At 38.9% G+C, this 13,161-nt stretch overlaps 1 protein-coding gene across 1 annotated transcript in view; it reads left to right on the top strand.

The window, feature by feature from the left end:
- Positions 1-12,865, top strand: part of LOC126253356 (uncharacterized) — a 152,592-nt gene extending 139,727 nt beyond the window's left edge. Inside the window, exons 5-10 of the mRNA XM_049954629.1 lie at positions 1,495-1,628; positions 1,708-1,867; positions 3,584-3,759; positions 5,437-5,589; positions 7,672-7,850; positions 11,799-12,865. Of these exons, the coding sequence (XP_049810586.1) occupies positions 1,495-1,628; positions 1,708-1,867; positions 3,584-3,759; positions 5,437-5,589; positions 7,672-7,850; positions 11,799-11,982 (986 nt within the window). The 3' untranslated portion in view covers positions 11,983-12,865. The remainder of the gene's footprint in view (positions 1-1,494; positions 1,629-1,707; positions 1,868-3,583; positions 3,760-5,436; positions 5,590-7,671; positions 7,851-11,798) is intronic.
- Positions 12,866-13,161: the final 296 nt, after the last annotated feature.

Below are 13,161 nucleotides of genomic sequence, written 5' to 3'. Positions count from 1 at the left end.
AATGGGGAATTTTATAGCGTTGGTCTTGCGGGTTTTTCAAAGGGGCTACGAATTTATGGTGTAGAATTGTGAGAAATGTAAAATCGGAGAACATAAAATCAAAGTTCCACTGTATTTTGATGTGCTTAAAATACTGAAGCAAAAGGCCAGCTGAAAAATATTTTACCATTGACTGGTGTCTGCACCATGACAACACTCCTTGCAACAACTGTGTGCTACTCAGTAAGCATCTGACCAAGAACATTGTAGCAATGCTGCTCCAAACCTGCCTTCTGATGACACACATTCAGACAAGCACAACCCACACACACTTGACCTGTGTGTTGTCTACTTTAGAAAAAGGCCTTTTGGTCGAAAGCTCAACATGTGTGGCAGTGTTTTTGTTATGTCTGTGTGCGACTCAACATCTCTTCTACATGGTGAGTAGCGACCTTTCCTTTTCATAATATTGTTGTTGTTCCAGCCAGGAAATAATACAAAATAGATACACTACATAACTATAAAATTTTGAGATAGAATTGTCAGTCATAAGTCACCTACAGGAGACAAAATGGACTATATAGACGGATATGATACCATCCTAGCCTTTGGAGCTACTAGTTCCTTCCTTGGGGGGAGGGGGGGTGGGGGTAGACGACTCACAACCCAGTGTGCAAGGGACCCACCTGTAATGAGGATGAGAGGAGACAGAGATCAATACATAACATGGTAAATGATTAATGTATTACATAATTAAATAAAGGACTGTAAAAACCAGAAAAATGCAAAGTTGAGGCACTGCATGAATTATCTGCCTCGTACTATTCTATCAGAGAAAAGGCTACCTGTGAAAGCACCACTTCATATACCAGACCTGCAATAATTTTTCTGTACGTTTATGTGGACATGGTTGCCATCCAGCTGTCCACCCTAATGAATGATCACAGCTGAACTGTGGCTGGGAGCAGAGTTTACCACCCAGGGGCAGAACATAGTGCTACGCACAATATGCTCAATTTCAGTGGCTGCCCCACAAATTATGCTATCTGGCTCCAACCCCCCCCCCCCCCTCCCCGTTTCTGTTCTGTCCACTAACCAGCTTTTCAGAACTACATATATGGGAGTTGTCCTTGAAACACACCCTTCGATGTTGTAATCCTCCTGTCATCAAGCTCTGTTAGTCCCCGGCCCACATGCACCTCCAGCCCTGCACCAGGCCTCTAAGTTTAATCATCTGGCACCCACATTCTCTTTCCTAAATTGTATGGCCCACAAATTTGCATGTAATAGGAGTTCTTTATTGAACCAGTTTCTCTGCTTGCACAGCAGTTAGATCATGTGTGTGGGCCAGCTACATAACTTTCCTCACTAGGGCTTTTGGTCTATGATAAATCTTAATAGTTTCTCTGTTTTATTATGGTAACTCGGAGTATTTACACTGGGTAGGAGCTGATCATTTGCTTCACATTCTGTTTAGCTTCATAAATTATTTTCATTTTCTACCCTCTGTTGCAGGTGGCAAGTGTACCAAATCATTTGTGGAACGATGCATTTCATACATCGGAGAAAATGCCACAGGGTGTGTTAAGACCAATTCATTTCTTAATTTGCCAAAGGAAGCCCTTATTAAGTTGATTTCTTCAGATTATGTAAGAATACTAAATCTGCATCCAAATATTGCACCAATTCTGTTCACTACAAACTGACTGATAGTCTTCTGTTATCCAGCTTGCACTTGAAGAAGAAGATGTGTGGCGAGCTGTGTTAAACTGGGCCAAATATCAAGCAGGTGTTACACAACCAACAGCCCACTGGACTGAGGAGGAAAGAGCACGAGTATGCCAGCACCTTGCTGGAGTCATCAACCATGTTCGACTTTTACTTATAGGTAAATGGCCCTATTCATGAAGGTAAATTTATGGTTATTGCTGTATTACATGGAGGCAGAGGAATTCTATGCTTGTAAAGTGTACCTGGACAAGCTCCTCATGGATGGTTCAAATGGAGCTTTCACTTTGAATGGATGAATTCAAGAAAGACTAATTTGAGTTGAGTTTGTTACAAGTGCTGGAAAAGCAGAAATTTGTATTGCTTACACAAAATTTTAAGAGCAAATTTATTATTTTGGTGCGGCTCAAGAGGATGCTGTAAAATTGTAAATGCATGTATTTGTTGTTATTGAGATACTAGTGAGCATTAATTCAAAAATACCCAGTAATTAATAAAATGAATCAGAAGCATCAACACCTTCAAAATAAGCACATCACTCTGGCCATGTAAATAAGTACTTATTTGAATTCAGTTCACTGACATGAAATGCATGGAAGTAATGGCTATTAAAGCAATGAAGATACAAATACACCAAATGACATGAATGAAATAATTATCAGAAAAACTGGACAGCAACACAATGAATATTCCATGATTAATGAAAATTTATGCTTACAAAAAGCAGGAAATATGGTTTCAAGGTCTGATCGGGCATAAATTTTCATTAGTCAGAACATCCTCGTGTGATAAAGGTTCCAATTTAGTAGGAAATACATGGCAATAAAAACAGGGATGAACAACTTTTCATATGAAAATTCATTTTGAAGTAGAATAAGATCTTAAGATAATGGCAAGAGAGGGAGAGAAAAAGGCTGAAAAAGAAGTTCTCATACAGTGTCAAGGCAGGATATGAAGACATGTAAAGAAAAACGGGCTAACCCTCAAATGTAAAAAAACTAGAGATGAGTGTAGCCATCTGTTGTTGGGTACAGGAACCATCAAATTGACATTGGTCTCACATCTAAATATCACTTAGGGTTGAGATCAGTGTCAGTTTTAACAGTTCCCGTACCCAGCAATAGATGGCAACACTTACCTCTAAGCTTTTACATTTGAGGGTTATCCCATTTTTTCTGCACGTCTTCATATGCTCTTGTACATATTGTACATTATCTGTCATTCCCTAACATATACTAATTTTTCTAAGGATTTAATCATCTTGCATCACATTATGTTTTGTACACTCTTCTATGGCAGCAAATTCAAATAAAGTGCCTTGATTTTTCTCAAGTTTTGCTTCCATTATGAAGCATAATGTCAGAACTGTCACCTTTGTGTCACCTTTACTTTTCGTGTAGCAAATTGATCATCATCTAACATGCCCTCAGTTCTCTTTCCTATTCTACTGTACGTTATTCCAGACATACAGGCCAATACAGTAATAGCTCTCGAGAGAGTGGAGACAACACTTTGGAGTTGCTGAGATAGTATCACTATGTTGTCAAGTCATTGTCATCCTCAGATGTTTGCTCAAAGGTTTACATATAGAGATGTAACTCATTATTATATTAGGCAAACCTTTTTTGCTGTTATTGAATCCTGTATTATTTGACTGAATCCAGTTGGTATTAATTATTTTTACTTACTGTGTGCCATAATCTTTGTTTGTCACTTGTTTGCAAAATATGATATCTTTATGTAAATTTCTACATCCTCCCTTTCTCTCTCTCTCTCTCTCTCTCTAACATTATTATTATCATCTTTTCAAAATTACTGTTTTGTTTGCCACTGCTGTCACATCCTGGTCAGTTAACATGAGCTATCTGCTTTACAGACAGTCAGGTTTTTGCAGAAGAGGTGGAGCCCACAGGTGCTGTGCCAATGGAACTCTCTTTGGAAAGATACCGCTATGCAGCTCTTCCAAACAAATTCCGTGAGAACTGTGAAGATAAACGTCTGCAACCAAGAGTTTTTCTCAAGTTCTTCCCAGATTCACAGATCCTTGTGCAGGTGAAACACTTGTGTGTGGATTATGCTTACTGCTGCAAATACTGGTCATGTATCAAATATTACATAGCTTTGTACAAGAGCAAGTAAATAAATAAGCCAAAAACACAGTAGTGACATGAGTGCTGTGAGTACCAGATTAAAATAGATTTTATTTTCCAATGCACTCCCATAGTGACTTTAAAAAACTATCCCATCATTTGACTAGGCTCTAAAACCTACAGTTCAGAATTCTAATGAAAACTATAGCACCCAAAGAGTGATCTCTTGGCCTACAGTCTCATTGTCTTGAAAGTGCTGCCCACCCAGGTTTATAAGGGGCCTAAATGGCTGAAACTCAATGGAAGCTGTGTGGTGGATGTTTGAACTATTCTCAATGAAATGTTTGCATTTGTCTTGCTCTATGAGAACAGGCATTGTTGTACAGATGATTCATGTCCCATATCATGAGTCCAGGTTGTTTGTATTTTGTGGCCTCTCAGATTTCTTGCAGAATGGCACGATAGGATGCGGCAGCAACAGTCTGACCCTAGGGTTGTAATTTCACCAACATGGCATTTAGTATGACCAAAAACACTGTCGTGATAGCCCTGAATGCCAATGGTAGCCTTCAGAATGTAGATAAAGATGTGTGCGTGAATGTCAGCAGTGTTAGAAGATGGGTGAAATGCTTAAAAGGTGGGAACACGGGCATCCAAGATGAGCACTGTAGCAATCACAGTGTAACTGCTTCCATGTAACTTCTTGCCTGTAACTGCTTCCACTGTGCACAACAAGAAAAGAGTTGAATTCATTAAGGAGACAGATGTATCACATGGACAAATCACTTGCAACAGGATATAGTGCAGTGCACGAAATATTTCAAAACGTGGGTTATCAAAACTTTGGTGCCTGTTGGTTCCCACATGCATTGACAGAAAGCCACAAAGTTCAGACAACAACTGTCACTCAATATCTTCTTAAGTTCTTTGAAGATTTCAAAAAGGAAGGGGAAGATTTTTTGACTAATATTAAACCAGCAATGAAAATTAGACTAATATTGTAACCAGCAATGAAAACTAGTTCCACCCTTATGAGCCTTATACAAAAGACTGGAGTATGGAATAGTCCAGTGTCTTCTGGGATGCAGGGGGTTGCATTGTGGTTGATCTTGTTCAACCTGGATGGACCAGAAATGCTGTTCACTTTGTGCAGACACTTGTAAAGCTTCTTCATTCATCACATGGTAAGTGGAACATTATCCTACAGCACAGTACTCTGTGGCTTCTCAGTGCTTGTATCACTGTGAAGAAATTAGATCAGTTGGGTGGGGTAATGGTCAAAAATTGACAGAAAAATTTCTGGATTAAGATTATGTATATGGTTAATCTATAAACTATAAATTAATATTCATAAGAATGGCATGGTCATGACATTTGCAGTGTATTGTTTCATACTGCTGATGCCCAGTAGCAGTTGTTTTTTCTAGTTTTAGATTGTAATTTAATTTTGAATTCTATTTCCTATGCAAATATTTCCAGAATATATGTGTTACTTTACTTCTGTAAGTATTCTCATTGCAATCACAATTTTTTCATTATGAAAATGTCATGTCACTGATTTATTTTCCATGTCATTTTGGTTTCTTTGATGGGTTCCTTTCAAAGTTTCCACTAGTTTTATACAAAATTATATCTTCAGGACAAGACATCTTATCACAGAGTGTTAAACAATTGGTATGGCTCTGCAAAGCAAGTGTGGAGACTGGTGTATCGTGCATCCACGCACGGCTATTCTGCAGAAGCATTCCACCGCCATTGTGATGGGATAGCACCGACATATGTGATTGCATTGGTGAGTTATCAGTCTACCATTTTATCAACACGAATTATACTTTTGCAGACAAGAAGTTACTAATATGAAAATTAATATCTAAATATTTGAATATGTTGTGGTTTATGTCATAACCTGATTTTACAGTGCTACGTAAATAGTGCAGCTGGATCATTGTAAGTTTTTCATTGAATGGAGGGAGTGAATGTAGCCACCCGCTACATAGTTCAGAGATTGAGCAGTCAAAAGGCACATTAATAAAACTGAAATTGTTGCTAAAGTTTCAAACATTGCTCTTCGTCAGAGCTAACTAACAAAAACACTAAACAGCTGCATTGTCCCAACTTAGTAGCTTGGTTGTGGTGTTGTGGTTGTATGAGGTGGAGTGACTGAAAGGAGAAAGGAGGTGAAGGGCGTAGGGAATAATTGCTGGTGGGTGGGCGGGAGAGGTCACAAGGGGACTGGACAGGAATGTGGCACTGGTGCACTCGTCCTGTCACTGGCATGGAGAATTGTCTATAGCACACAGCACAGTGAGGTGGAGGAATGGGGTATGAAGGGGGGGGGGGGGGGGACAGAACAGATGAACTATGTAGAGGAAAATGTGAGAGTAAATGAATGGAATGAAGAGCAAGGGACAGAGGTGAGTATGGGGCAGGGGCTAGTGAAAATTGAGGGCAGCAGGATTGCAGGTTTGGAGGATATGTTGTAAGAACAATACCTGCCCATATAATTCAGAGAACTAAGAAGGTTGAAGATGATTCAAAGGGTATGGGTTGTGAAGCAGCCATTCAAGTCAAGCATGTTATGCTCAATAGCTTGTTCTGCCACTGGATATCAACTCTGCTCTGAACCAGTTTGGTGGTCACCATTCATTCAGGTGCACAACTGCTCTGTGGTCATTCCCATACAAAAGGCTGGGCAGAAGTTACAGTAGAGCTGATGTATAACGTGGCTGCTTTCACAGGTGACTCTGCTTATGACAGGTTAAGATATGACTGTGATGAGTTTATAATAGGTTGAGGTGGATGGATACATAGAACAGGTCTTGCATCTGGGTTTTCCACAAGGATACCATCCATGGGGCAAGAGGCTGGGAGTATGATTGATATAAGAATGGTTCAGGATATTTCATATATATAGCATAGAAATTTCATAGGTATATCATAGATACTTTGAATGGAATGAAGAGCAAGGGACAGAGGTGAGTATGGGGCAGGGGCTAGTGAAAATTGAGGGCAGAAAATTGAGGGTAGAAAATAAAAGGTACCTGCCAGCTGTCTGACCCTTCTACATACATCCCCATAGCGACCCCATTATAGATGTCCAGCACAACCTCCAATTCCTCCTCAAATTTCTAGGCCTGTCCCAAAACCTCTTTCTTGAATCCCTCTTCCTCCTCAAGCCAACTACGGAATTGACCATCCGGTTGTAGAAAATGCCGCTGAGTGTAAAATGCTCAACTTGAATGGTTGCTGCACCATCTATGTCATCTGGACTCTATCCTCTCCCCCACAAGACCAGCTTCTCTGAATTACTTAGATGGGAATTGTCCTTACATTACATGCTTCAATCATACAGTCTTCCTGGCCTTAATCACTGCTTGCCTCCTGCCCCACACTCACATCCACCCCATCCCAGGACCCAACTTCTTTCAGCCCATACACACACTCTCTTCCTAGCATCTTATCTTCCCCTATTCTGTCTTTCTCTCCCAGTTCACTCCTCCATATCCTCATGTGCTCCATGAGCTCACCAGTGATACTGCCAAGGTCACATTCCTGTACTGTGCACCTGCTGCTTCTTTCTTTCATATTCATATCCAGTACAACTGCTGCTTCACTTTCTCAACTATCAGCCACTATCCCAAACCTCCCTCCCACTCCTTGCCTCCTTTCACCCCTTGTCCATCCAACACAATTCCTCAACCCAGCCGAGCTGCAAACCTGTATAGAAGTTTTCACTTTAAGCACAAAGTTGCAAAAATTCACAGGAATTATTTTATTGACAATTTTTTGATTCTTCAGCTGTCACATTTCATTGACATTATTTTTCAGCATGTGGCTTATCTGAAAATATGAAAGTTATTTTCTTTGTTACTAGGGTGCAACATCAGAGATTTGTGGTGGTTTCAGTGATGTCCCATGGGAGAAGACAAACATTACAGGCCACTACATTCCTTCACAAAAGGCTTTTCTTTTTACACTGCCAAATAATCCAGATTTATCGCCAACCAAATTTAACATAGTAAAGAAGATGTTTGCAATATGCTACCATCCAGAGTAAGTAACAAATGAACACAGTTATTCAGTTTGTATGATGAATAAGATGTGATTTTAAAATATGACAAAATGTAGATTGGATTTTCAGCAGTCTCCATTGTGAGTGATTATCAACTTCTTTTAACAGGCATCACTAAGGAGGGTAGCATCATTCTGTTTTCTCATATCTCTGAGCTATACCATGAAAATTTTAATTTGACATGAATTCTTGCTCCCATAACTCCTTAAAGTAAAAATATGTTTCTGGCTCCTTTCTTTCCTCTCTTATGTCTCCCCAGCTTTACTATGTCCACAGTGGGGCCAGTATTTTGTTACAACTACCTAAAAGTTGTGTTTTGGATCAACATGTCATTTGATTAAGTTTTAGCCTAAATTGATTGTTACTTGTGCACACAAGAAATAATTAGGGTTTATTCCAATACTGGTATGGTAAATTCACAACATTCATCAGCTGTTATTATCTGTGCCTGGCTCACCTTGTGTCACTTTGGCTGGTGTTCAATGTGTGAATGTCTTCTGGAACAGTAGTTGCCAGAGTGAAGCAATCTCTCAGCTAACAGCCACAAATTTTAGTGCTGCAATTATCTCACAAATTAATGGAGTGAATGAAGATGTAGATAAAATATTAAAATATAGATAAAATTTTAAAAAGAATGTCCTGATAAAAAAGAAAATGACAAGATGGAATCTTCAGCATGAGGGATGGCAAGGACAAGATTAGACAGATTACTGCATGTACAGAGGCGTTTAAACTACAATTCTTCCTGTGTTGCATATGTAAATGGAATGGGAAGAAGCCCTTGTAACTGGTACGATGGGAAGTACTCTTGTTTATGCATTTCATAGTGATTTGAAGAGTATGGATGTAGATGGAGGGATATGTAGACATCTCTTTTCATGGAACTGTAGTTTATTCATCTCATGTCACACATTTGCAGTCCATTTGGTTTGCGTACAGGAGAAATGTAAAAAAAATTGGAATACAGTTACAGTAATTTTTACACTAATAAATACTAAAATATTTCTTGGAACATGTAACACATTATATCCAGCTCAAATTTCCAGTTTGTTGTGCATAAATTCGTCCACTGAGTAATAACATTTCAGTGTTAGTGCCTCATACAGCTTTCTTTTAAGAGGACCTAAATTCATTTGCTTCTTCCTTTTTAATTTATTATAAACTTTCATTCCCACGTACAGAGATACTGGTACCTCAAAATTTTCTTTGTCTCTTGTGTCACGTGAGTGAACAAAATGGTTTCCCTCAAATAATTCATCTCGGATATATAAAAAGAGAGAATAATCTCAAGTGGTTGATAATATTTGCACTGCAAATGCAAAGCTGCTCCATTTGTTTGCCAGGTACTCAACATGTGCCTGCCAGCTCAAATTTTTATCCGGGTTTAATCCTACGAATTTGACTGAGTCAACTTCTTCTATATCTTGGGGGTTGTGAATAATCTTAATCTGCTCACATTTTGACTGTTTGGTTTTGAATTGCATCACATGAATCTTAAATATGTTGAGATCCATCCCATCTAGCTGGAACTATGTTTCTAAGATACTGGTGGACGATTAGGGGATTTTTTCCAAATCCTGATTTTTCAACTAACACAGAAGTATCATCTGTGAACAGAATTGGAGGGAGCTGATGCTTAACGGTAAGTCATTAACATAGAAGAGAAACAGGACTGGACCTTGTGGAACATGCTGAGATACTTTTTTCCATTCAGAATGATAATTTGCTTTCTGTTTGAGAAAGAGGATTTAAGCTGATGCAGGATACTTCCCCTAATGCCATACTTTCCAAACTTGTAAGTGAGCAATGCATGGCTTACAGAATCAAATGCCTTTGTGAAGTCACACAAAACTCCTGCTGCCTTATTGCTCTTGTCTAATTGTCTTATTTTCTCTGTGAAACTGTTCACTGCACCTATGGTTAAACCTTGTTGGAAACCAAATTGATTGTTTAAATAATAGAATATTTTGCAGTTAACTTTTGGATTTGAGCACCAGCAACTTTTTCAAATATTTTAGATATGACTGGGAAAATTGAGATAGGACAATAATCTCCCATGACCTCTCTTTCTCCCTTTTTAAAAGTGGTTTGACTTCATCATATTTCAGTACCTCTCGAAAGCAGCCCTTTTCAAAACATTGATTTATCATTTGAGCTAGTGGGTTTGCAATTTTGTTGTGTACTTCTAATAACTTTCATGGATGATATGATACTAATTCTGATATTGCTGGATGAAAATAATTTCTGAGCAACAAATGTGGAATATATAATTTCTTTCTCTGTTATAGTACTGCTCATCAGTTTGTTTATACTCTGCCCCATCTACTGATGAAGTTCCACCTTTGTGACATCTGAAATAGTAATTTAAAGCTGCCCTCAGCTTGAAGATTGCTTTAAGCTCTGTAGGGCATTACTAGGTTACATACATTAAATATCTAGCAGTATGGATACAGAGTGATTTAGCTGCAAAACCTGCCCCATGCATCCCCCCACAACCACCTACTCCAGCCCCGCTACTGGTAAAACATACACAATTCATGGCAGGGCTACGTGTGAAACTACACATGTCATTTATCAACTGACATGCCTGCACTGCACAGCCTTTTACATCGGCATGACAACAACTAAACTGGCTGAGCGCACGAACGGACACAGACGAACTGTCCGCCTAGGAGATGCCCAATACCCAGTAGCGGAGCATGCCCTCCAGCATAATTCTAGGGACCTAGGAACCTGCTACACCGTATGTGCCATTTGGCTCCTCCCACCCAACACCAGTCCCTCTGAACTGCGGAGATGGGAACTTGCACTCCAACACATCCTTTCATCCCGCCATCCCCCTGGACTGAACCTACGTTAAACAACCTCACTCCCATTCACTCTTCAGTCTTCTCCTCTTTCCCTTTCCTCTTTAGCCATTCACGCATCTTTTCATCCTACATAGTTGTGTTTATCTTTATACTATATACCTCTTTACTTCTGTATGCATCCTCTTTGGTTTGAAGCTGGCACAGTACTTACAGTAGAATATCTTTGGCTTCCCTCTGACAACCATGCCTCCATCCTTGCTACCCTCCCATTTTCCTTTCCCTGTTGCTTCATAACCTGGGTTGTGAGTAACTGAATCTCCTTTCCCTTCTTCCCTTTCTTTCCCCTCTCTCCTCCCTGATGAAGGAACATTTGTTCCGAAAGCTAGGAATGCAAATTTTCAGTTCTGTTTTATGTGTATCTATCGGCTGTACTGAGCTGAGGTAAGTACTGGCCAGCCCCTCTATCTCTTTGTTAGCATTTGTTTCACATCTTTATATGAGATTTTCCATTAATCATTTAGCTGAAGAAAAGGCTGATGCTAGACTCGCTGGAAGAATTCTACCCAGAAAGGAAGTATGGCTGATATTTGAGTATTGCTCCTCAGTCTGCACTCCTCACCAGGTAGGACTGATAGAAGAAAGAGAAAGAACCGAAGAAAAGTAACATATTTTGCTGCTGTTACATTTAATAAATGTGAAAGTGTCATGGAGATGCTCATTCAGTTCCAGTGGTGCATCATGGGGGGTTTACTGTTAAACTTCTCAGTGTCTGTGTTCTTAGAAGAGTCAGCCAACATGTTACTTCCTGTTACATATCTCTCATTAAAGACCAAGAATATAAAGTCAGAAGTTTAAGCTCCTAAAGAAGCTTACCACAAATCCTTCCTGTGCACAATTAATCAGTGGAACAGGAAATGGGGATTGTGATGGTGACGCATGAATTATTCATTGCCATAAACAGTACAGTAGGTCATGGAATATGGGTGCAGATGTTCTGTACTATGTTGATATCATTTTCTCTTTCTTTTTTTAATCCTGCGTACTGCAGATGAGCCATAAGTCATGCCTATGCCATAAGTCCTCTTTGTGGGTGCTGCAATAACTTTTTTTTTTTTTCAGCTGTGGCCCCATCTTTGGAGCTGGAGCAGATCTGCTTATTTCGAGCAACTGCAACAACAACATGGACAGTTATTCCAATTTGCCACATTCCTACGATGGAGAAAATGCCTCGTGTCTTGCTCTTATGGGAGATTACAATTTTACCGTGCGTGATTATGAGGTTTTTACACCTGCTGGAAAATAAACTGCACACTTCAAGTCAAGTTGTGGCATTTATGTGTATTTATAGGTAACGAAGTTTCCTGTTTACTTAATTTCATTCATATAAACAATGTTTCCTGCACTGTGAAAGTACTTGGGGACTACAGTCAAAATCTGGATATGAGGGTCACAATTAAAATCATGAACAATCCACTTTTATGAGTGTTAATTTTTAGACAAACTCTGTACATAATCTTAATCTACAGACTTCTCTGTCACTTATTATTATAATCTCAATTTCTCTGCACACAATTTATATGTGATTCTGTAAATTCGAAAATGTTTTTGCAGTAGAAGTCCATTATGGTTATTTGAATACCCTGATGCACCACTTTCAGGATGCCCTCTTCAGTAAGAAACTGACTGACAACACACTGTCAAAACAGAACACCGATGTCAACCATTTTGTAAACATAGCCTATGATCACTCGATAGAAGTTATTGGTGTCACAGTGTTTCAACTCATATTGTAAAATCTGTATATTTTGATAATACTTTCATTTTTATTGCATTGGTTCAGTTGCTGATGAGACAGATTGTTGCTCAGGCCTTTCAGTATAGCATTCATATCTGCATATTGCAATCAAGAAATCAATAAGATGAGTCCACGTGTCATTTTTAGACTGTTTGCAATAGTGCTTGTAGAACTATACATGTGAATTCCTTTATTTCTTTTACTGAATGCAAATACTATTGACAGCAATGTGTTATCCTCAGAAAGTTATCTCAGTTTTAGGCATTAAACCTGTAATAATCATCTTGAAGACAACAGATGATCAACGACTGAAAACCTGAATAATCTGAATACTAGTATTGTTCCTACTGGCTCAGAGAGTTGCAATAAAGGTTTCTTTTTTAAAAAATTCTTTTTATGTACTTCATTTTCATTTGTCCATAGTGGGCCCCCTCTCCCTCTTTATGCACATATGAACTGTACCTTAAAAATAAAATGTGAACTTTTAGAGGCATGAAACCAGCTCTTTAATAAGAGCAAGGATATAAAAATATTAGGAATATGACTTATTGTGAGAACATTTTTCTACAGTAGGTGGGTGTTATCTTCTATTATGAATTCCAATAGGGTACAGGTGCAATGGATTTTTCAAATATAACAACATGCTTAACTACAAGGTTGTATGTTTTTATACGTTTAAGTGGTCAA

Source organism: Schistocerca nitens, chromosome 4 (genome assembly GCF_023898315.1).
Source record: "Schistocerca nitens isolate TAMUIC-IGC-003100 chromosome 4, iqSchNite1.1, whole genome shotgun sequence".
Classification (NCBI taxonomy): Eukaryota; Metazoa; Arthropoda; class Insecta; order Orthoptera; family Acrididae; genus Schistocerca; species Schistocerca nitens.
The sequence above is the reverse complement of the archived record's forward strand: the minus strand, read 5'-3'. Positions and strand labels throughout refer to the sequence as shown.